Below are 24,785 nucleotides of genomic sequence, written 5' to 3'. Positions count from 1 at the left end.
TGTTATCAAGGCAATTGGAAAATTGTATAAAAACTCATAAATAAGATAATTGTCTGTTATTTTTCAATAGTTTCAATTCAAAATTATACTAAGTCTACTACTCCATTTTATATACTGTACCATACTTCCAATTATACTATCAAGTCAAGTCAGATAGGTATATAATATATAGGTATATATATTATACCTATATAATATAATACCTATATAATCCTCTAGTAGAGAATTCAGCTAGTTTTACATGAAATTCAAAGACTGCGGTATTGAATTTTTTTCTACACATCGTCCTAGTATTCATTTTTCATATTAGGCCTATCTGTGATAGGTATTAGGTGTGTAATATTGTAAATCCACGATTTTCTAAAATTCAAAAACGGAATTCTTCATAATCGAATTCCATATCAATTCATCAGCTGACTCTGTGCTCATTAGTCAATATATGTATCTTACTGTCTCTGTACAAATACAGATAGCTGATGGAGAGTGAAATCCGCGTGTTCGTGGCGCATAAGTCTGTATGCACCTAAATCGATCGATTTTAAATCAACCGCTACCATCATCACATTTCTCCCAAGCTTAGAGCAGCTTGAAAGTAGAGGTGGTGTCATAGAATAATCTAGAGTTGACCTAGATTGGTGAGGGCTAAGCCACACAAGTCGTCTTTTCAGACGGCACGACAGACAGGAAGCTCTCCGATTGGCTGATTGGATTGGAGCACGAAGGAAGGAACATACTCCTTCTTCTCCTGTGTTCCTTCTTCTGAGGTTAGAGTATCGAATGAGCTTCCTGACCAGCCAATTGGAGAGCTTCCTGTCTCTCTTGCTGACTGGAAAAACGACTCGTGTGGCTTGGTCCTTATTCTATGGTAGTGTATACTGCCTTTATGAAATCAGCCGAGGTCAGAATATGAGTATCATATTAAGCTCAGAATGTGATAGAGAACTGAATGTGAAGAGCGATTAAGAAGCGAAACCATCATAACCAGACCTCCCTCGTGCGGACCACTAGTCAGACGCGTTCGTCGGTGTCGTCACTGATGGAGGCGGCGCCCTTGCCGATGATGAGACTGCCCGACGGCCGGCAGACTGGACTCTGCAACACGATCGACGTGTTGGCCGAGCTGAAGTAGCTACCCTGCTTTGGCTTAAGGTGCCTGTTGTTCACTTCCATCTGGACGATCTTCATGAACTCTATCTGTCCGGCTAGCTTCTGTATCTCCTCCTGCAATTTTTTAAAGGTTTGTTTAAATAATTTGTATTGATACCTTTTTTTGTATTGGACAGATAGTTTTCGGTTCAAGCATGTTCAGCTAATTTCATAATTGTATACAATACGAATAAAATTCATGCAGTTCATATTAATTTGATAATTGTATACAAAATATACTTTACGAAAAAATATTTTTAAGATAATATTGTTTTATATTGTAAATATATTTAGACAATGTTTACAAGATATTTCATTATCAATATTTTTACAATATTGAACAATATTAAATTAATATTTAAAAAATATGTTTTTGCTACTTGGGATGTGAATAAAATCTATGCAGTTCAAATTTGTGTAATAAATATAATTCCTGAGTGAAGAAATTAAGGCGTCAAAATTGCAGTTCATTTTTATTAATGTCCTAGATTGCAAATCTTAGTTCTGCACCTCCATACCACTACTTGGCTCTCATCAAGTGGTACCACTATAAACAAATTCAGCAAAGAATCGAGTTGTGATAGATTTTGGCTTAACTCTTACCTAAATATTTTGTGGATTATCAAAATATATGTTGTGTTTTTTAGTTTTAATTGTGTGCTTCAAATACCATACCTGAAAACGAGGGATTTTATAGTAAAATTTCATATTAAATAATCAGCTATTTATAACAATGTTCAATATAGAAGAAATTGAGGTTGAAAATCAAATGCATTGAATTATTCATTGAGAAAATCAAATAATAACGGTCGGCCTACATGTTTTCAAAATAAAATTCACTAAAAATATGAAGACCTAATAAGACAATAAATATCGTTAGTGTTATGGAGCTGAAAACTGAAATAACATCTTGGTTTTTTAAAATATTTTTTTTTCAATTTTAGTTCAGTTTTCTGTCACATTTGACTGGTATGGAGAATCATAAAATCTCTCATTTGTATCATATTCGCAAATTATCATGAGATTATATTATAACTTGAGCCTATACTGTAGGCTGATTGGCTGATTGGCGATAGGAATGATAAAAGCCTGCAGGATAGGTAATCAGTGTGTCAACTCACCTTGAGTTCTTCATTTTCCTGGTAAAGATCAGGAGCTTCGTCAGGCACAAGTCCGATGCCGTTGAGAGAGAACGAAGCTGTCACTCCTCGCGCTCTCGCTCTGTTGTCCCACTGATCCCCTTGGCCACGCAATACACGCAACACCTACAAATAAAGTGATAGGGTTTTGAAATATATTTTAATAATTATGTTAGTTGAATAAAAATAAACATAATGAATATTGGTTATCGAATAATATTAACAGCAGACAGTAATTAATAAGCTGATTAGAGAGAAAATACCACTTTGTAAAAATACTAGATAGTAATAGATGGATAGAATAGTAGATGGATGTAAAGGCAACAGAAGATACTTATGAAATCAGCAATCCTTCATCTATCTATCTTCATCTCTATAATCTGGTCCAAAAATATTTGGTTCTATAGAGACTACTTTGACTGATTGCTTAGATAAGTTTCATGAGACTCCTCATTGCGTGATTACGATCCAATTTTTTAAAAAATTATTGATCGTTCTGAAATATTACATTTTTGTTGGTTCTATTTCTCTTCAAGATTGCATATTTTTCAGGATAGAGTTGTTCTATTGTTGGTGGAGTAGGTCTACGTTGAACTAGACAGAAATGTTACTCTAAAAATATATATTTTCTAAAAAAAAATATTATGAGAATGTTTCAAGAGATACTAAGAGAGTAGGCTACTTTCAAAATAATAAGTGCAGATAGTTTTCATCAAATTTCGTAGTTGTTATAAATTAAATAATAATAAATCATTTTTAATAGATGACAAGCATATGAATTTTCCTTCATAGTCTTATCACTGTTTTGAATTGAACACACTATTTTTTTATCTTTTCCTATCGCATTCCTATAAATTAACCAGAAATCCAATTCATTCCCTCTGAATGAAATTCAAAGATTTATCAGTTTAAACTCACCTTGGGTCCAAAAACTAAAGCAACAGTGACTGAAGTACTTAGTTGTGTTCTAATGAATCCTAGGAGATATTTGATGTCAGGTCCTGCATGCGGGAACAGGAACAAGCTGTGAAAAAAATGATGACAACATTATTTTTATAAAATAATAATAGTAAGTTGAATTATATAGCCTACTTATTTCCTTTATTTTTTCATTTATGAATATCTTGATTCTTCCACACAATCACTATTTTTTTCACTTGATAAAAGCTTTGTATATATTTTTTGTATAAACAGTAAGTTTTCAGAATTCCTTGATCCATAATTTTCTTCTTGAATCCAAAATTTATTATACTGATTGATGATAATAGTAATATCATTACAATACTTCATTATTCAAATCCACAAACATTATTCAAACCAACATGATGCTCTAGTTTGATGCACACATGCTGAAATTATGTTAAAAATATTTCCAAATCAATTATTTTACACTCATTTATTGCTAAATGTTGGGTAATGAGTGTAGTAGGGAATCTACAAAACTTTAATTAACCACAGTTGAAAAAGGATGTTCCATTCCAGTTCTATATTGGCTCTTTTAGAGAATGCGAAATTTTTAAAAAAGTTTGCATTAGCAATTGACATGCTGTGCTTCTTGTGAAAATCTGAACTTGGATGAAAGATCATACTATAAAGTGAATAAAATGTGAGTGTAGTGCCCTCTAGAATTCGATTTACACATCTATGAAATAAAGTGTAGAATGCAAGGAATAGTGCCCCATTCAGTTTGATAGTTGTGCAATTTTCCCATATCACTTCAAATTATTTGAATGTTTTGTTATAGGATATGGTGCATTTGACATAACGTTACAAACTTTAATTTATTTCATCATTCATTGAATTCAGTGAATCGTTATAATAAGTATTGTACTTAGTTTAGAAATTTGAAAGATTGACTTTGTTGAGTTTTGTGAAGAATCATTTTCTTTTTTTATTTACTACCTACTATATTCAGAACGGCAACTAAAGAGTTGGAGCAACTTAATGCCTGTGACTAACTGGACTGAAATTATTCAGTTTTACCAATGATAACCAATTAAAACTTCTCCACTAATCAATTTTTCACTCACTAATAAAATACTCGGATACATTTATTTTATAGTTTTGATACTACGGTAATCACTTATTACTTTCAAACGTAACATAAGCACTAAGAGCACTATAAAATGGTACCCAACTTGCGATCTTATACCTGATATAAGATATTAGTAAATCAAAGTTCGAGTTAAAATTAAAATAAATATTATTATTATTATCATAGTTATAATATTATAAAAACTGTGCACAGACTTACTGAAAAGCAACCATGGCTATATTGACAACAGCAATATTGTAAATGGCGAAAGTGATCAGCCTTGCTTCATTGTAAAGAGATTCGGCATTGCGTACATTGTAGCAAACCCTGATACCCCATGCTAAAAATAGCACTTCACCTGAAATAAGAGACATCATCTGAAACTTTTCCTATCGTAGGTCGAAAATGTTACAAACAATAGCCATGATTTGATGACTAAATGAAGATTTCTTCAATAAAACCTTTTATGTTTAGGTTTTAATTGAATGCAATGACTTTTTGGAAGATGTGAACTGATGTATGGAGAATAATTAATATGAATCTAATACATGAGTCAAAATCATGAGCCTGAAATTCCATGAGAATGTTGTATAAATTTTAGTTTAAAAACAATTGTGATGTTTATAAGATGTCTAGAAAATTCAAGTGGGAAATTTCATGTCTTCAAACATTTTTTTCTTTCTCATTTGATTATTATCTGATTCATTCAGCAGCCCATAGTATTAATCGAAAATGATTAGAATATAATTCATCTTGTTAGGGAATTTATATTGATTCCATTATTTTTCAGTTTTTCAACAACATCAAGATTTATTATTTCTTATTTATCATTCCTCAATTCAGGAACAGCTTGATAGTACATTGTTTTAAAAGCACATCATATTCTGATGATTTTTCAAATCATATTAATAATTATAATAATTTATTTTAAATCTTCTTAATTGTTATTCCTACCGTATTCAATTCATAAGAATTCTCATAAAAGCATTTATTTTTAATTTGAAGTTTCTTTAACAAAAATGGAACATTCCAAGAATACATTTCAAGGTTTCTTCTTCAAGTTGTTTTTCATTTTTTCAAGATTTTGTAAGTTTATAGTAATTTGCCCAGTTGTGAAATTGATGTGTTTGGATCATTCCATCAAATTATTCCAATCAATATGCTGGTTGGTGAGAATTCAAAAAACTCTAATCGTGATGAAAAATAGTCTAGAATGCATGCATTCGAATAATTCATGCAGAATTTTTCTATTGACTGAACTGACCAATGGCAAGACTGTGATCCCACCAATTGAAAAGACACTGTTTGAACAGCAAACCTCCGCCATCTTTGATCTGCTGAGCGTAGGGGGGTGCACTGATAGTCCATGTGCTCAAATAGATGAGCATCACCAACAGAATTGGAAACATCCATTGCAACAGTTGCTTGTCGGTCAGCTTCACTTTATGAGCCGATTTCACCCTGTAGGTCAGTGATACCCTGAAATAACACAGAAAAATTAAGCAATTGAGATAGTCTGATTCTGATACAATATTTGCATTGTAATTGTTCACCTCCAATTTGAGGAATAAATTGTTGAATTGAATTGTCTAAGAATAGCAAGTTATTAGTTGATCTGCTCCTTCATCATCAGTGTAGACTGATTAAGGCTGTGCAAAGTCTCAAAATAAACTTTCTACTGGTGATATTTTTGGAAGTTTTTTGATTTGTATATCATAAAGCTATCTTAATAAAACAAATTCTCAGGAAAACATTTTTCGATCATTACTTTTTGAGATATGAGCGCCTAAAGTTTAAACTTTCAGGACAGAACATTTTAAATTTGGTAAGAGATAAATCCATGAGATTCAGAGTATTGATTCTTCGTGGTATTGTTGATCTAGTAAAACAAACATTTTCTGAAAATATCAATTTTTGATGAAGTTATCCAATTCATTATATATCCAAAATATTCTGTATTTATTGCTTGTCAATTATTTTTATGATTCATAGTCTATACATTGTATTGTTTTCAATTTGACAAATAAGTTTTAATTTGAATTTCCTAAAAATGACCAAAAATAACTTTTTGTTGAGTTATTTTTGGTCATTTTCGGTAAATTGAATAACTTAATTAAAAATTGATATTTTCAGAAAATTTTTGTTTTAATAGATCAACAATACCATGAAGAATCCTCTAAACCTCATGGATTTATCTCTTACTGAATTTAAAATGTTCTGTCCCAAAAATTTAAACTTCAGGCTCTCATATCTTAAAAAGTAATGAACGGAAAAAATGTTTTCCTATGAAAACTTTTTTATTTTGATAGATTGTTGATATACAAATTGAAAAACTTTGGAAAATATTACCAATAAAAAGTTTATTTTCAGCCTTTGCACAGCCTTAATTCTGAGTGAACCATTCAATAAATTCATTTTTCATCATCATGTGCATGATTTCAATTACTTTTGACTACTGCAACAAAGTAGTGATTACTTTATAAGGTTGAGTGAATTTTCAATTAGAATTAGACTAAAACATAAATTGAATTTATCTGAAATTTCGGAAGATTCACTGAGTAATATCCAATAAGAATGATTTTAAATACTTACCTCCATGTTTTCATAAGGAGAGCTGTGTATGTTATACAAAAACCTAAATGACGGCACCATTTTGTCACTATGCATGAATACAAATCAAGAACTGGGAATATTGCTGCCATCTGAAACAGAAGAGCATTCCACATTAGTTATCAAATAAAGTGGTTCAAAACTCTATCGTATAGGAATCATGGATATCCATTATATTGGATATCCAAAATGGATATCCATCATATTATATATTATGTATTATATCCATTATCCATTGAATTGTATTATCCATTATATCCAGTATTATCCATTAGTAAAGTAAGTCTATAATTTGTAATTTCAGTAGGCCCACCGTATAAGTCATAATAAAATTGTTGAATTACATGGGCAAGGAAATAATAACACTGCACAAACTTATTTCGATTGGTTGAGAAAAGTTTATTTCTTTCTCAATAAATTCACTATTCTACAATCAATTGAATTTTATTATCCATTTTTACATAATATAATGGATATCCATTATATTATAATATTATGTATTATATCCATTATCCATTGAATTGTATTATCCATTGAATTTGCGTGGGTAAAATGTATTGTTCTCAGTTTATTATCCGATATTTAGTAACATTTTATCTGCTTGGATAGGAGTTCTTCAATTTTTGAGTTTACTTAAATGTGATTACTTTTATCCTTCTATTCAGATTGAATTACATGGATTGAAAAATAATTATGATTGATTTGGAATACAATAAATTATTGAATAAGATTGAAAAAATGGTATTCCGATATTTTTTGTCTCAGTTCATGTAGCTCAATCATTAACGTTGTAGGTAGCTCAATACATGTGAATTTATTGATTGGAGAGTTGATTGCCAATAGATAAATCAAAATTGAGTTATCAACTCTTTTTCATCAAATAAAATAATCACTAGAATCGAACTCACCTCTAAATACATAATAGCACAGCCAAGTAGTGTGATTGCAAGAAATATTGGACTTGCCACTTTGAATACTTTTATCCTGCGATGCTGGTACATGTACACTATCAAGCATATAGTGAATAGAACACAGGAAACTGATATGGAGAGCAGGGTTATCCTGGAACAAAGTTTTATCTCATTATTTTCACAGTAGCAAACAGTCATTTATATTGGGTTTATGGAAGACATCCATTAATTGCTTAACGCTGTAGAGGGAAGGAACATTTTCGTAATAAAAATTCGGAAGGATAATTTTAATGGGGTGGGTAAGATGTACTTCACTTAGTTCATCCGATATTTAGTAACACGTTATCTGCTTGAATAGAAGTTCTTAAATTGAATATTTCCCCAAATTTTTAAGAAATCCTGGAAACATAATGTAATATTAAAAGCCAATAGAGCTTCAAGATATAAACCCAAAACATCAGATGACTAGTCGTAAATATTGAATAATTCAAAAGATTCTAATCTTTTTTGAAGATATACTAGCATATGATTTGTTGGCTACATCTCTGGTTTCTTTACGTGTTTACAAAGATTTTTTGAGACTTGCTTCAACTAATGCTTTGTGGAGCTGTCGATTCTCAAACGAATAGATTGTTCACAATCATTTCTTTCATTGAGTACATTTATACTGTATCGCTCAATCTATCCTCAAAATGTTTGCTGTCATATTTTAATGAGTCTCTCATAACATATTATTGGAAGATATTGAAATATTATAGAGAGAAAAATAACTTGATCATACCAATTACAAAGTATGATAGTATAAGTCTCTTCTGAACCTAAACTTTTTCCAAACATTCACAGTAATAAAAAGTTACCAATTAATAAAAAAATAATAGTCCTCTGAAACATCAATAATTATTTGATGATTAAGCTTACCTGAAAGGCCAATTGTATGAAGCTAAACAAGGGGAAGGACCAGTACAGCTGATGCAGCCTGGCGCACATCGTCTACATTTCAGAACATCCTCGTACACCGTGCTTAAATTCCTCAATTTTTCTTGCCAGGCAGCTGGAGAGAAAATCAAAGAATGAGAAAGATTTCTTCAAATTTGAATTTGACTTTACTGATTGAAATAACATACCTTATTCCTTGGTAGAATGACAATAAGCTACTTATTATGCATTTCATATACTTCAACCAAAGACCTTAAAGAGATAGCATCTTTAAGGTCTTTGACTTCAACTGATTGAAATACTCATTTGAATGATTACATGATTCCTAACTTTAGTGAGAAATGATATCAGCAGCTTCTCTCATGATTGATATATTATTATTATTAAAAAATATTTACAAGTAAGGAAGGGGTAGACATAGACTGTGAACAATAATTATCAAATATTGTATTCTTTTTAGTTATGATTGAAATTTACAATACCGTATGCAATACTGGTCTTCACTAGATTCCTGAAGAAAATCTAAAGGAACAACTTACACAATTTGAGAGAATATATTGCATTTAACAACTATTTTTAGGAATATCCTTCACAATTGATTTTTTATTTCAAACAATGGTGATGCCTTTTGCATTCAATTCCATTCAAATATTTTTATTCAAAAAATGTACAGATACATTGGATAACATATATCATATATAATAAAATAACAAAACACACAAAAACAGTCAATAAGAAAATCAACACAATCAAATCTGATAAAATCTACAAATAAATATAAGGACAATCCTATTAGATATATTTTCAGCTTAGCTCTAAAAATCGTCAACTCCTCTATGGACTTTAAATTTCGGGGCAGCATGTTAAAATATTCATCTCCCATGAAAGTTGTCTTCAGTTTGAAAAATTCTAAATTATGTCTCTGTACGATTCTTTATGTATTAAGTAGCAATTGCGAGGCTAATAAACATTAAATAAGTCAATAAATATTTTTCAAACTGTAAAGTTGAATTTAGTATTTGATTATTCCAAATTGAGTACCTAAGCACTTTGAAAATGAATTGTCCCTTCTATTTGATAAATAGAGGAAGGAATGTTCATTATTTTCTGTTGAAATACGTTAGATTTTATTTACCTTCTACAAGAGATCCATTGAAATCATGATGTGTTGAAGAATAATATCCCTGTTTACATCGACAAATGTAGCCACCCCTTATCCACCCGGACAAAACAGGTCCACTGGGTGGTCGATATATACACTGAAAAAGGAAAAGAACAATAGAGTAGTAGAGTAGAACACATAAACGTTGAAAAATCAATATCAATAAAGAGTTTTTAGTAATAGTAGATACTGCTATCATACAAACAACTTAAGAAATAATAATATATAAAAAATTAAATAGATGATAGTATTTGACAGATATTATGTCAATTTGTCATTGAATATCTAAAGATAGTCATTTTGATTCATCTCAGGTTATCTGTGAGAAGCATAAATTTATTGCATTTATAGACTATGCAATTTAACTGTATCATGATTTTAACGGATAATAACTTTTTTTTATTTTGAAATCTTCAATTTGAAATGTATTACAGCTTAACATTCACAAATAGTTGAACTTCTGAGTGACTCCAAAGTATTCTAATAATTTTCAATTAGTTTTATTTGTTTATACATTCGTGATTGATATTGGTGATAATAAATCACCACTTTACTATAATAAGTGATATTCGGAAATAAAAAATGGCCAATATATCTATGTTTACCTGTGTGGAGGAGTGACACTTATGAGTACGGTGGAAGACGCGAATCTGATTGGATGATAAGTGATCGTTAATGCTCGAATCAGTCTCTTTTTCACACTGGTTGATTTCAAGGGAAGAAACATCAACGTCCATACTCAGGAAGCCTTTTGTTCTGTGAAAGTGGGAGAGACAAATCACATTAGAATGACATAGCTCATGTAGACTGAACAATTTGCCTTATTTTTTCTATTCTGAATTGACCAACAAACAAAACAACAAATCATCTTTAAAATTGTCCAAAAAATCGAAAAAACCAATGATACTGTACATGAATATTATATTCGAATTTATAGTCTATGTATAACATAATATTAAGACTGTCAGACAGATAATTTAACATCTTGTAAGGCGGGACTCCACGTTAAGATTATTTACTATCTATTAACTGAGAAGAAGAGAATTTATTTCTGATTCCTTAATATCTTTGAATAATATCTTGACTAATAATCTATCGTATATATCTGCACCAAAACGACCGTATCTTAGTCTAAAATATTACAAATAAGATGAGAGTTTCAATTATGTGTGAAAAGTTTATGGTAATCTTTTTTGACATCTCCAAGTGAGACCAAAGAGGATAGTATGATACTCTCGGTTGTATTTTTCCTATGGTACGAGTTAGCTGAACTGTGCTGAAACTAAACTATCTTATCTCCACATCTCTTATTTACAGACGAATCAAATCTTAATTTCAAATTTATTGAAAGTAGGAAGTTTTTCACAGTTTGACATCACATGATGACATTGAAAAATATATTTTAGAACATAAAGGCACATAAGCCATGCATCATTCAACTTTTACGCTAATCTAGGTTCACATGAAGATATGACTATTGATTATGATAAAATATTACAAACTACAGCTTAACATTCACAAATAGTTAAACTTCTAAGTGACTCCAAAGTATTCTAATAATTTATAACGTGTTATCATAGAGAAAATATAGCATAGTGCTACATATTTTTTCTATGGTGTTATAAGACTGGTTTGACAAAAGCTGATCAACCTCCGTCTAAACCAAGATGGAGCATATGGGCCTCAATATTCGTATAATGTCAACGTCATAGAAATTTATCCAAATTATATTTGAAGTATACTCACTCGTGTTTGGCAGAAGGAAGTATGACAACACTGTAAGACACGATCCAGCGTCTGAGTTGACAGGAGTAGTAGGGGAAGGTCCACCAGCCCTTGTAGGCGGCGTCTGGAGGTGCAACGATAAACTTGGGCGAGTGGAGGCCGGGTGACGAGTGCAAGTCCTCGAACCAAGGCGTCGTTGGGTCAGGACGTTCGCCCACTCGGAGTCCGTCGTCCGTTACCTGAATCACACAACAAGCAGAAGGTATAAATTTGGGTTTAATAATGTCTTCAACATTCAAATATCGTGATGTTCTCAGTGAGTAGTGGAACAATCTGAATAGAAAAATAGTTTTCGATAAACTCTACACTGAGTGTAGAGTTCATGAAGTTCTGTGAGAATTCTATCTCAGAACGGTATAGGACTAAAACGCTGAATTACCACAACAGTAGCAGAGTCAGAGACATGGTTTTTTACTGATTATAATTATATTAAATAATTTCAAATTTTTCTGAGAAACTTTCTCGCTTTCACCTCTCACTTATCTTTTGAAACGAAAAAAGTTTCTAGCTTGTCGAAATGTTCATGTTTTCTGCTCGAAATGTCTCGATATTGACGAACATAATCATTAATATTATTGAGGAATAATTATAAGTCGGATAGAAATGATCCAGACATCAATGAAAAGGAGACATTCTCCCCGTTATTTTTATATGAAATTCTCACGCATTACGACGCCACATGATTCTTAGAGAAGTAATATTCAAAAGAGAATCAAATTTTCGCTTCCAATTTCATCTGAAAAGTTTAACTTCCTCTTGATCCTACAACCCTGAAAGTTTTTAGCACTACTTGGATATCAGGGATGATATTCTACATTCAATTCTGATGTTAAATTGGAAATTTGTAATTTTACAGGACTTGGCAACCCTTTAATTTATACGGATGAATGGCCAAGTCTCAACTTATTTTATACAGACTGTAGTGGCACTCTTGTTATGCATTAAAGGTTTTCAGTTTGATAGATGTGAGACAGGACTCCCCTGAGTGGACGGTCACCTTGTACGATTGGTTTTTCATTTTATCAACAATTTTCAACAATGAAAAGTGTTTTTTTTTGTTATTTGACAATAATTATTTATTAATTAATTTTTTTTATCTGATTATTTATTCTATTTGATAGTATTTGAAGTGTATTGCTGACCCTGTGAGGCTCGAGCAAGCCAGGCGTATCGCGACGCCACACGATGCGACTGAGCACTTGGCCTGAGCTGGAGTTGAGGGACAGCACGCGTGACGTCAGCAGCCGCTGCTCCGACAGAAGCAGGCCCTTTCCGATCGCATCCACCAGGCCTAAAACAATAAATATCCAAACAATCTTTAAACTCAAATATCTGTCAGTATTTTAGCTCCAGTTTCTTGGATTGGTTGTCCTTTCTCGCATATAATACAAATTTAAATTACTGAAGAGAAAAATTGCATGGAAGAGGAAATTCATTGATTGAAAAAGATAAGGAAAAACCTTTCGCTCATCGTTTTTGAAAAATACAATAATGTCGATCACAGAAGCATTCTTCATTGTTGATTCAATTGTTGTGTATTGATAAACATTTCCATCATTGAAACACCATCAGACGCAGGCGTTTTAATTGGGTGTTTCAAGAAATATCTATTATGGGCTTGTGGTTCGATCAATTAATTACAAGAATATACTACAATGCTGATCTGTATACTGTCTACTTTGTATACGATAAAAGTTTACAGTAACTGTAAGTTCAAAGTTTCTGTAAGTAGAAGTTTCATAACTGTTATGAAAAACATGTCATTTTATGTTGATTGAATATACTGTTAATTTGATACTGTTGATATTGTTACTGTTCAATTTGATACTGTTACTTGATTTTAATAATTGGGAAATTAATGACAATTAAAAACAATAATTGACAATTATTGTGATTTGATACTATTCATTTAGTACAGTAGTTGGAAAAAATTATGAGATTATGCCTACAATCTATAACAATCAAATCTTTCCTCATCAAATTATTTTCTTCAAGAGATTCGATCTTTCAAGGCTACCTGTTTTGTATATTAAAAAGATAATCACTCACGTTTGAACGAGGAAGATGCTCGACTTATTTCATTTCATTATTCAATGTTTCTGCAAACAATATTGCATTTATGAACACTGTTCCATTCATCGGAGAGTGCATCCAATGCAATTGTGGCTCTTGGATGTATGCTCACAAAACTATGTTATTAAAATTTTCAAAAATCTTCATTTTTTTAATGACGTCTCATAGAACAAATGTACTTCAAAATTCTAATATACCGACTTATACATCATAATACTGATTCAGATACAGATACAGAACTCATATTCTCGTGTATATTACTGAAGGTATCATATTCCTGATTCTTGAGATGTCTTAAGGTGCGTACAGATTTACGCGCTGTAAACATGAGCAATTCACTTTTAATCAGCTGATTATATCTGTATTTTTACAGAAACGGTAAGTACAGATATAAAAAGCTTAGCATCAGCTGATTAAAAGTGAATTGCTCATGTACGCGGCGCGTAAATCTATACGCGCCTTTAGAGAACGCGATTTCCACTGTCACATGCGAGAAACAGTCATTCAAACAATACCGACAGAACCGACGATAATTTCACCCCTCAATTTAGGTTACCTGTACTTTTACAACGAGAACCTCGAAGGTTCTGTCGATTCCACTTGAAATGTAATAACAGAAAGCCGCGATATTAAAGAAGGAAACTGGTGAAGACGACGGTGATGATGATGATGATATTGAAAACAGTTGAATTGCAGCAATGTCGGGTAGGACACGGGGCACGGGGCACGGCCGTGTATATTTGCTGTAGTCAATATTGGCCGAGAATCACGCCGTTGCCATGACAACGAGTTGCCGAGATGTAAGTCGGTGGTCCTCGAAAGCTACCATCGCTAAGCAAACACACGCTACCTAATACTCGGAAACGTGTGCTCTATGACACTATCCCTTCTTTACGACATTTCCAAGGACTCTCCAGTGCTCCTTGCGCTGATCTTTACATCATCATGTATCACTCATCTCAAGATCTGTAGACCTACTACATCGATAAATATGGAATGGAATAGTAAGGGCTATAGACTTTCCGTTTCCAATCATTTTATGATTAAGTTGTTTTACTTTCCTTGCCCTATTACCATAGGTAAGGAAAGTATTGCTTTCCGAAAAAAATTAAGGTAACCCAATTTCCAAATTTCTATACGTTTCAAGGTCCCCTGAGTCCAAAAAAGTGGTTTTTGGGTATTGGTCTGTATGTGTGTGTGTGTGTGTGTGTGTGTGGTGTGTGTGTGTGTGTGGTGTGTGTGTGTGTTGTGTGTGTGTGTGTGTGTGGTGTGTGTGTGTGTGTGTGTGTGTGTGTGTTGTGTGTGTGTGTGTGTGGTGTGTGTGTGTGGTGTGTGTGTGTGTGGTGTGTGTGTGTGTGTGTGTGTGTGTGTGTGTGTGTTGTGTGTGTGTGTGTGTGTGTGTGTGTGTGTGTGTGTGTGTGTGTGTGTGTGTGTGTGTGTGTGTGTGTGTGTGTTTGTGTGTGTGTGTGTGTGTGTGTGTGTGTATGAGTGTATGTGCGTCTGTGTACACGATATCTCATCTCCCAATTAGCGGAATGAGTTGAAATTTGGAACTTAAGATCCTTACAATATAAGGATCCGACACGAACAATTTCGATCTTGATGCAATTTAAGATGGCGGATAAAATAGTGAAAATGTTGTCAAAAACAGGGTTTTTTCGCGATTTTCTCAAAAACGGCTCCAACGATTTTGATCAAATTTATACCTAAAATAGTCATTGATAAGCTCTATCAACTGCCCTAAATCCCATATCTGTAAACATTTCAGGAACTCCGCCCCATCTATGCAAAGTTTGATTTTAGATTGCCGATTATCAGGCTTTAGATACAATTTATAGACAGACAGGTCGCTTTGGTCATTTTCCGCGATCGACGTTTTCTTGCGCCGGCATTTTAGATTCCAAATTATCAGGCTTTAGATACAATTTAAACAAAAACTCTTGAGTGGAAAAGATTGAGCATGAAACTCTCTTCAATTAATGTTCAGTAACATTTTCACCTAAAATTGAAAATAAGCTCGAAATTCGAGAAAATGTTATTATTTCAATTACAAACTGCTGGCAACTGTTGATTCTATTAAATTATTCACTATGAAGAGATAGCAAACTTCGTGTGTCTCCAGCCTTATTGTCCTGTCACCAGCTGGCTTGGATCTTTGAATAGTAGGCTTGAGATGCGCGGGAACACTAGCGTCAGGTGATACATTTTTATAACGGCAAGGAAAGTTGTGTGAGTGCGCCACACCAGATTTTTTTCATTGTTGTTAATAAAAAAATAAATAAAATCGTGTATATGCGCCACACCAGATTTTTTTCATTGTTGTTAATAAAAAAATAAATAAAATCGTGTATGTTGGAACTGAGATCAGTGAAATTAATAAATAACAGTCACAGGGACTCACAGCAGTCAGACAAACAATCTTTTAGTCAAAATGATACGAAACAAAAATCATAGTGGGGAAAATATGTAATATTTGAGTAAAACCTCTATTCGCAAGAAATTCAGCCCTGCACTCAGGACTAAAGGCGAATTTTGCATGAATATTCTCGAATTACCGAGGATAATTAATAATAATTTTAATGATTCAAAGAAGTTTATTCAAATTGCGAAAAGGCTCACGTAAGATAAAAGCCCAATCAATACGTTTCTCTATTGTGAATTATCACAGCTGTTGATACTTTTAATATCAACATGAAACAAGAGCTAATTCAATCTATTTGTTCTTTTAACAGACCCTTGCCGAGCACGGGTAAACAGCTGCTCGGTTAAAATAAGATATTCTCTTGAATTTTCAATTGTACATTCCAATAGTCCCAATTGTTATCCCTTGATTCTAGTGAGAGAAATATGATTATTTCTTCTCAATATCGTCACTTGAGAAATCCTATTATATTAAGCGAGCAATTTCTGTATAATTATAGTTACATGGTTATGTGGTTATATGGTTATATGGGTATATAATTTATGTTCAACGGATCTCGAAAACGGCTCTAACGATGTTCACGAAACTTGGAACATAGTAGGTTTATGACATAACAATTCGATTGCACTAGGTCTCATCCTTGGGAAAACTCGCTGAACGCGTTAAAAGGATATATTCATCCTTGGCTGAAACAGCTGTGGATGGTAAAAAAGTGAGTGAGCGAGTGAGGATGTGAAAAATCAAAATATCGCATCCCCGAAATTCATAAGATGACGTAGAGCCAGCTGTGAAATATAAACACGATCATTTTAGAGAATTGTGTTCTGTTTACTGTTGGAGAATTCCGTTGTACAGACATACTAAATCACAAAGAAGCTGGCACTTCACATCTATCAAATTATATAACTCCACACCTGACCATTTTTTTGAAAGCACTCACATGCACACAATTTAAAAAAATATTGAAAGCAGTAAAGCAGTGTTAATTGATGAATGTTTGTACAACGTACATGACTATTTTAGAATAGATTGGAATCGTTTTATGTGATTCATGTGTTATTTTATTGTTCTGATACTAACTGATCTTAGTGTTTTTGTGTTTGTTTTGACTTACTTTAGAGTTAAAAAGTTGACGTAGTCCATGTATTCATGTGAATATTTTATGACCAATAATTCTATTCTATTCTATTCTTTTAAAATAAATAGAAATAACGAGCGAAGCTCGGTGCCCCGATATTGAAAAATTATTCTAATTAAAACGATGAACTTGAAAATATATAAATGCCCTTAAAAGCCTACTCTTAAAACTTGATACTTTCTGCGATCTCTCAAGCACATTATTTTGAAACAGGGCATCCCCTTTAATCTTGGAGCATCCACATTGTGTTCTCAGCTCGCTATCATTACCACCACAACCCGATCTTCCTGGTTCTTTGTCTATATTTCCGTCCTGCACCCTCGAGATCTCCTCTCTCCTTTTTTTTGCTTCTTTTGAAAGGCAAGTTGACAGACAATGGCATGACAGACAGGCAGACACTCGTCATGGAACTGAGACCATTTCCATTGTAATGCTGACATGGCGCTTTTCCACAGGGACATGTAGAAAGGATCGCGCGATCACCCGCGGCAAACAAATGAAACACGCCTTTCCTCAACCCAACTCTAGCTCAGTCTCATAACATTCCTGACTTTTTCTATGCCTCCTACTTTATTCAGCTGTTTTTACTACTCCTCTACTACAACGACTCTTACAACAACCCAAATATAAATCGTGAACTTGTGCCTTTGATACCAGTGTGTGTCACTCTTTTTGAGATGTTCAGAGATGTGTGCTTCCAATCTTCGATCACAGTTTCAACTTTACCTATGCATTGAAGCTTGACTGGCTCTTGCACTATTCTATGGATGTGGACCAATCGCATTCCATTAATGCAAAAATCCCTTTCCAAACTCTGACAACGGATTGTATATGCTTTCTATAATTATATAACCTCAACACAAAGTATGCACATGTCAGCACAATCTTGATGATTATTAGTTGTTTGACATTTTCTTCCAACATAAAAATATCTTGAATCGACAAAGGTCTAAGAACAAACATTGTTCATACTTCCTTCTCTTGAAAATTAGCTCAACACTTCAAATTGTATTTAATAATAGTCTTCTTCTTCTTCTTACAAACAAGGATTAGGCTTTAACCTGTTCCGACTCACATCTAGCCAATTATTCAAATAAACATAAAAAATCCTGTTATTGCCACCGCTTGCGTGGTCTGCCAACATCTCTTTTAATAATAGTGAAAAATACAATTTAACCTTGTTGATGATCATTATCGATTGGACCATTCTATTTTCATACGAAGATGATCAATAAACTAAATTCTCGAGCAGTTGGTCACAACAAGACACCCTTCCTGCCTACCCGAAAGCTGATCGCACTTTATTCTTATGGAAACTATTATGCTGTATGAGTAGGATAATTCGAATTAAGCCTTTACTGCTCTTTTCAAACTATTAATATTGTTTACTTGAGATAATACAATTCTTTATATCATTTCCATATTTTCTTCCACTTGAGAGCATGGAATCATTTTTGGTCTAGCCCCTGGAATTGGATAAATGTAATATTGACCTTTTCTATCATTCTGAGATCTTTTCATCACGTAAGAAATCCATAGACTCACGCATGATTCAGTAATCAGTAATCAGTATTTTTACTTTCTTTGCCCTATTACCATAGGTAAGGAAAGTATTGCTTTCCAAAAAAAAAATTAAGGTACCCCGATTTCAAGTTTTCTATACGTTTCAAGGTCCCACGAGTCCGAAAAACATGATTTTTGGGTTTTGGTCTGTGTGTGTGTGTGTGTGTGTGTGTGTGTGTGTGTGTGTGTGTGTGTGTGTGTGTGTGTGTGTGTGTGTGTGTGTGTGTGTATGTGTGTATGTCTGTGAACACGATAGCTCCATTCCTAATCAACCGATTGACTTGAAATTTTAAACTTAAGGTCCTTATACCATGAGGATCTGACAATAAGAAATTCAATAAGATTGAATTCAAAATGGCGGATAATTACTAAAAAACCATGTTTTTTACGGTTTTCTCGAAAACGGCTCTAACGATTTTCTTCAAATTTATACCATGGATAGCTATTTATAAGGCCTATCAACTGACATGAGTCTCATTTCTGGGAAAATTGCAGGTGCTCCGTAATATTCTTGAGACAAATGGCGGATGATTACTAAAAAACCATGTTTTTCACAATTTTCTCAAAAATGACTTGACCGATTTTTTTCAAATTCATACCCTGTATAGTTATTTATCAGCTCTACTAACTGGCATGAGTCTCCTTCCTAGGAAAATAATGGGGGGTCCACCCCATCCTTGAGAAATGGACTTTGTAACCTCCATGAGGTAGGTAGGTAGAGCAGTTCATAAAAAGAACACATAGTCGAGATATTTCATCTGTAGAACAGCTGTTTTGACAACTTTAAAAAAAATCTTCGAATTTCACAATTTACACAAAGGAAAAAGTATTCTCAAAAATATAATTTTGTCCATTAACAAAGCACAACATGTATATCTAATTTCAACCAATTTCCACTGGAAGCATCTCACTTTTCCAGTACTATTTATTTATTTAATCATTGAGAATTACACAACTTACAGAAAAGTTAGTAATTTTCTATAATAATATAAATAACTAGCCGTTAGGCTCGCTTCGCTTGCCATATCCGTCTAACCAGGGGGCTCCGCCCCCTGGACCCCCGTGAAAAATTGGATCAGCGGGCTCGCTTCGCTCGCCATATCAGGCGATATAATATTCCCAGTAATAGCTCTGATTGAAGTAGGAGTGCCCAATCAATTTTTCCGCCATAAATGCATTTCAATCTTCAACTTGGTGCCAACCTAACAAAGTTAACTCAACTTAATGCCAACCTGACAAAATTTTTAATTTAGTTACTAGAACAACTGTTTCGAAGAGATACTCTCTCTAGATTATAGTTCTATATTAACATATGGTATGGACATTTTTCAATTATAATTAAGAGATTGAAATAAGAAGAATATACATGCTAAAAGACGAACTTTAAACCTTTAAAAACCACCCTTAGAGTTAAAATATTGCCAAAAGATTTCTTAGTGCGCCTCTAAAGGGCCAACTGAACATACCTACCAAATTTGAACGTTTTTGGTCCGGTAGATTTTTAGTTTTGCGAGTGTGTGAGTGAGTCAGTCAGTCAGTGAGTGAGTGCCATTTCGCTTTTATATAATATATAGATGAGAAGAAATATAATAATTGGAAAAATTACACAACTTACAGTACTAGTTCATCTCCCAACTCTATATGTTCATGTCCACTATCTCAACTCTTTCATGTCCACTATCACAGCATGTCTATCAAAGTTCAAACACTTTCAGTAGAAGCATTTCACTTTTTTAGTACTACAGATATTCATCTCACAACTCTATTTATTCAATCAATGAAACAGTTCAATCTCTTGCTATTCGTGTTTAGAATACAGAAATAGAAGTTGAATGATGCGATAGTGTGTCGATGAATGGTGGGAACAGCGATAAGTTCGTGATGAAGAGCCTTGTTCGTTATCTGGATTGCTTGTTCGAGGAGTGTCAAGTCGAGGTAGGAGGTGTAGGTAGCTGGTAGGAGGTGGAAGGAGGTAAGAGAAAGAGGCAACAATGTGCTGCTGCTTCGTTGACAGCGATGATCAAAAGTTTTCAGCGGTAGAACGGAATATTTCGGCGTTGAAATATTGTAGGCAAACGACGCCACTACATTGCCAGGTTAATGTAGAGGTAAGTTTCACCTTCAGCTACAAGCTTGCCTCTAGTATCTCATTTCTCATTTCCCTGATCATCTATTGTAGTCTACATGTTGGCAGTGGAAACTTTCCTCTGGCGTATCGATCACCTTGAATGATTCAATTCCACCGACATCACAATTATTAATGAATATTGAGAGCCGTAGTTTCGGGGATCAGGCGACAGTTGAGATTTTCTACATCAGAATTTATTTTCACTGCTTTCCTGTTAATTTGGTTGAAAGTACACAAAAAGAAAATAAATCTGTGATCTACAGTAATATGTGGAAAATTAATTATATGAAGAATAAATAAGTTTGAATAGTAGAGTTTTTCTATTGTACGGTATGTACAGTAGCTTGGAGTGATGATAACATGTCAATGATATTGACATGTCAATGATTTTCGACTTGAGAAAGTTGATTTGATACCTATCTTCTTCTTCTTCTTCTTCTTCTTCTTCTTCTTCTTCTTCTTCTTCTTCTTCTTCTTCTTCTTCTTCTTCTTCTTCTTCTTCTTCTTCTTCTTCTTCTTCTTCTTCTTCTCTTCTTCTTCTTCTTCTTCCTTCTTCTTCTTCTTCTTCTTCTTCTTCTTCTTCTTCTCCTCTTCTTCTTCTTCTTCTTCTTCTTCTTCTTCTTCTTCGTCTTCTTCTTCTTCTTCTTCTTCTTCTTCTTCTTCTTCTTCTTCTCTTCTTCTTCTTCTTCTTCCTTCTTCTTCTTCTTCTTCTTCTTCTTCTTCTTCTTCTTCTTCTTCTTCTTCTTCTTCTTCTTCTTCTTCTTCTTCTTCTTCTTCTTCTTCTTTCAACGCTCTACAGCCTTGGGTTGGCCATGGCTTCCTGTATGATTCTTAGGACATGTCCCAGTCAAGAAATTCGCCTTGATTTGACAAAAAGGACAATGTCATATTTTTAGAGAATGTTGTCTATTTCAATGTTGTTGCGAATTCTCCACTCATTTGATACCTATCTTCTTCTTCACGTGCCTGCTCCGTTTCGGATGTTGGCGATAATAATGGCTATCCTGATTTTGTCGACGGCGCTACAGAACAGCTCTGCAGATGACTGGTGAAACCATAGCCTCAGATTTGCCAGCCATGAAATTCTCCTTCTGCCAGGTCCACTTTTTCCGTTGATTTTTCCTTGAAGGATCTCTTGCAGAAGTCTGTATCTTGAGCTATTCCTCATAATGTGGCCGAGGTATTGGAGTTTTCTACTTTTAATGGTATTCAGGAGCTCCGGTTCCTTATTCATTCTCCTGAGAACCTCTTGATTAGTAAACATTTCAGCATTCTTCTGTACAGCAAGAGTTCAAAAGCTTCAATCTTTACCATTGTTTCTTTTGTGAGGGTCCATGTTTCTACCCCATACAACAGAACGGAGAACACATAGCAATGCAATAGTCTCAATTTAGTTAATAGAGTAAGGTCGTGACTCTTGTACACCTTACTCAATTTACCTATATTACTCATTTGATACCTATATCACAGTTTAATTATTTGAAGCTCTGAGTTACAGGGAAAGGCTCGTAAACCGGCAAAGGCTCACTTTGGTGTGGCAAGTTATACATATGTCTACAATAATAGCGTTTTTCCAACTTTACAAACCATATAACGTCCCATGAAAAAGACCTTGAGCAAAAATCTATGAAGTGATTACTGCTTACGTTTCGTAAGTATCCAAAATAAGGACAATGCATTCAAAAATTGACAAAAATCAAATGAAGAGATCACACAGATATTTCACAAAATGAATTGGTGTGATTCATATTCAACACATGATTACCGTAGACAATAGAATTAATTACCCATGTATTGATCACAGAACATTTTTAAAACCTTCATCAGGTATATCAATCAATCAATCATTTATTTTCAAAAAACATATATGAAAATGTACATGAAAACGTCAAAACTAAAACTAACTTAAAGCTAAAGAGAAAAGTGACAGTTTATCTATAGTGAACTCGCTTATGCTGTAGAATGGTAAATCTATCAAATATACTCTCAACAATTCCATGAATTTTGATCTATTACGTTCATGCCTTATGCAACCTGGGAGACAACCAATATGTAAACAATATAAGTTTTGTATTGAGAGATGCTAATAGTAATTGAAAGCTGGATATGAATGCAAGTGTACTTGATAACAGAAAAAAAAATCTGGTGTGGCGCACTCACACAACTTTCCTTGCCGTTATGAAAATTTATCACCTGACGCTAGTGTTCCCGCGCATCTCAATTCAAAGATTTGAGCCAGCTGGTGACAGGGCAATAACGCTGGAGACTCACATGAGGTCTGCTATCTCTTCATAGTGAATGATTTAATAGAATGAACAATAATTTGCAATTGAATAATCACATTTTCTCGAATTTAAAGCTTATTGTCAATTTTAGGTGAAAATGTTACTGAATATTAATTGTAGAGATTTTCATGCTCAATCTACTCCACTTGATTTTCTTTGTTTCAATTGTATCTGAAGCCTGATAATTGGGAATCTATCTGCATTGATGGGGCGGAGATCCTGAAATTTTTACAGATATGGGACTTGTGGCAGTTGATAGAGCTTATCGAAGACTTTTTTAGGTATGAATTTAATCAAAATCGTTGGAGCCGTTTCCGAGAAAATCACGAAAAACCCTGTTTTTGACAACATTTTCGCCATTTTAGCCGCCATCTTAAATTGCATTTGATCGAAATTGTTCGTGTCGGATCCTTATAGTGAAAGGACCTTAAGTTCCAAATTTCAAGTCATTCCGTTTATTGGGAGATGTGATATCGTGTACACAGACGCACATACACTCATTCACACACACACACACAACACACACACACACACACACACCACACACACACACACACACACACACCACACACACACACACACACCACACAACACACACACACACACACACACACACACACACACAAAATACCCAAAAACCAACAGACCAATACCCGAAAACCAGTTTTTTGGACTCATGGGACCTAGAAACGTATAGAAATTTAGAAATTGGAGTACCTTAATTTTTTTCTGAAAGCAATACTTTCCTTACCTATGGTAATAGGACAAGGAAAGTAAAAACCACTTTTTTGGACTCAGGGGACCTAGAAACGTATAGAAATTTAAAAATTGGGGTACCTTAATTTTTTTCGGAAAGCAATACTTTCCTCACCTATGGTAATAGGACAAGGAAAGTAACAAATATATCTTTCTCATCTGTGCTTATGAATTGATAAAGCAGCCTGCACATAGGGACAATAGTAGCGACAACAAAGCGTCCACTAGCTGTTGCGGAACATGTAATTCGAAATGCACATTTCAGTTCCGGAAATCTACAAATCCGCGTTCCCGTACCAGCTAGTAGACGCTACTAATGTCCCTGAGTACAAGCTGCTTCACTATCTATAATGGAACGGCCAAGGGTTTCCGGTAGCGAATATTCCCACTCTACCGTGACAGTGAACAGTGAAAATATAACTCCACGATCTCCAATTGGACTTTTCCCATTCCCCGGCAACGCAAGTATGGATTATCTCATTTAAATCATGAGAATTATATTTCCACTGTTAACTGTAAGGAGCAAATAAGGAGAAAGATTATATTGGATAACATTATTTTAGAACATATATCAAACTTCAATTATCTGGACTGTGATATCTCGTACAGGAAAGGGAGAGATACTATCAACAAATACACCGCTCCAAAACATATATGTGGTGCCATACACATATAAATGTAAAGAGCAATGTACCA

The 24,785-nt window shown here is 33.8% G+C and overlaps 1 protein-coding gene across 1 annotated transcript in view; it reads right to left on the bottom strand.

Annotated features, from left to right (window-relative positions):
- Nucleotides 1-411: 411 nt before the first annotated feature.
- LOC111060577 (probable G-protein coupled receptor CG31760) overlaps nucleotides 412-24,785 on the bottom strand; it is a 47,936-nt gene continuing 23,562 nt past the window's right edge. Inside the window, exons 4-15 of the mRNA XM_039445601.1 lie at nucleotides 12,867-13,015; nucleotides 11,686-11,903; nucleotides 10,545-10,695; nucleotides 9,913-10,036; nucleotides 8,760-8,892; nucleotides 7,839-7,992; nucleotides 6,913-7,022; nucleotides 5,585-5,799; nucleotides 4,540-4,678; nucleotides 3,204-3,309; nucleotides 2,268-2,411; nucleotides 412-1,221 (exon numbers count right to left, since the gene is read on the bottom strand). Of these exons, the coding sequence (XP_039301535.1) occupies nucleotides 1,009-1,221; nucleotides 2,268-2,411; nucleotides 3,204-3,309; nucleotides 4,540-4,678; nucleotides 5,585-5,799; nucleotides 6,913-7,022; nucleotides 7,839-7,992; nucleotides 8,760-8,892; nucleotides 9,913-10,036; nucleotides 10,545-10,695; nucleotides 11,686-11,903; nucleotides 12,867-13,015 (1,856 nt within the window). The 3' untranslated portion in view covers nucleotides 412-1,008. The remainder of the gene's footprint in view (nucleotides 1,222-2,267; nucleotides 2,412-3,203; nucleotides 3,310-4,539; nucleotides 4,679-5,584; nucleotides 5,800-6,912; nucleotides 7,023-7,838; nucleotides 7,993-8,759; nucleotides 8,893-9,912; nucleotides 10,037-10,544; nucleotides 10,696-11,685; nucleotides 11,904-12,866; nucleotides 13,016-24,785) is intronic.

This window comes from Nilaparvata lugens, chromosome 1 (genome assembly GCF_014356525.2).
Source record: "Nilaparvata lugens isolate BPH chromosome 1, ASM1435652v1, whole genome shotgun sequence".
Taxonomy (NCBI): domain Eukaryota; kingdom Metazoa; phylum Arthropoda; class Insecta; order Hemiptera; family Delphacidae; genus Nilaparvata; species Nilaparvata lugens.
Note: the sequence above shows the minus strand (reverse complement) of the source record. Positions and strands in the feature narration are given on the sequence as shown.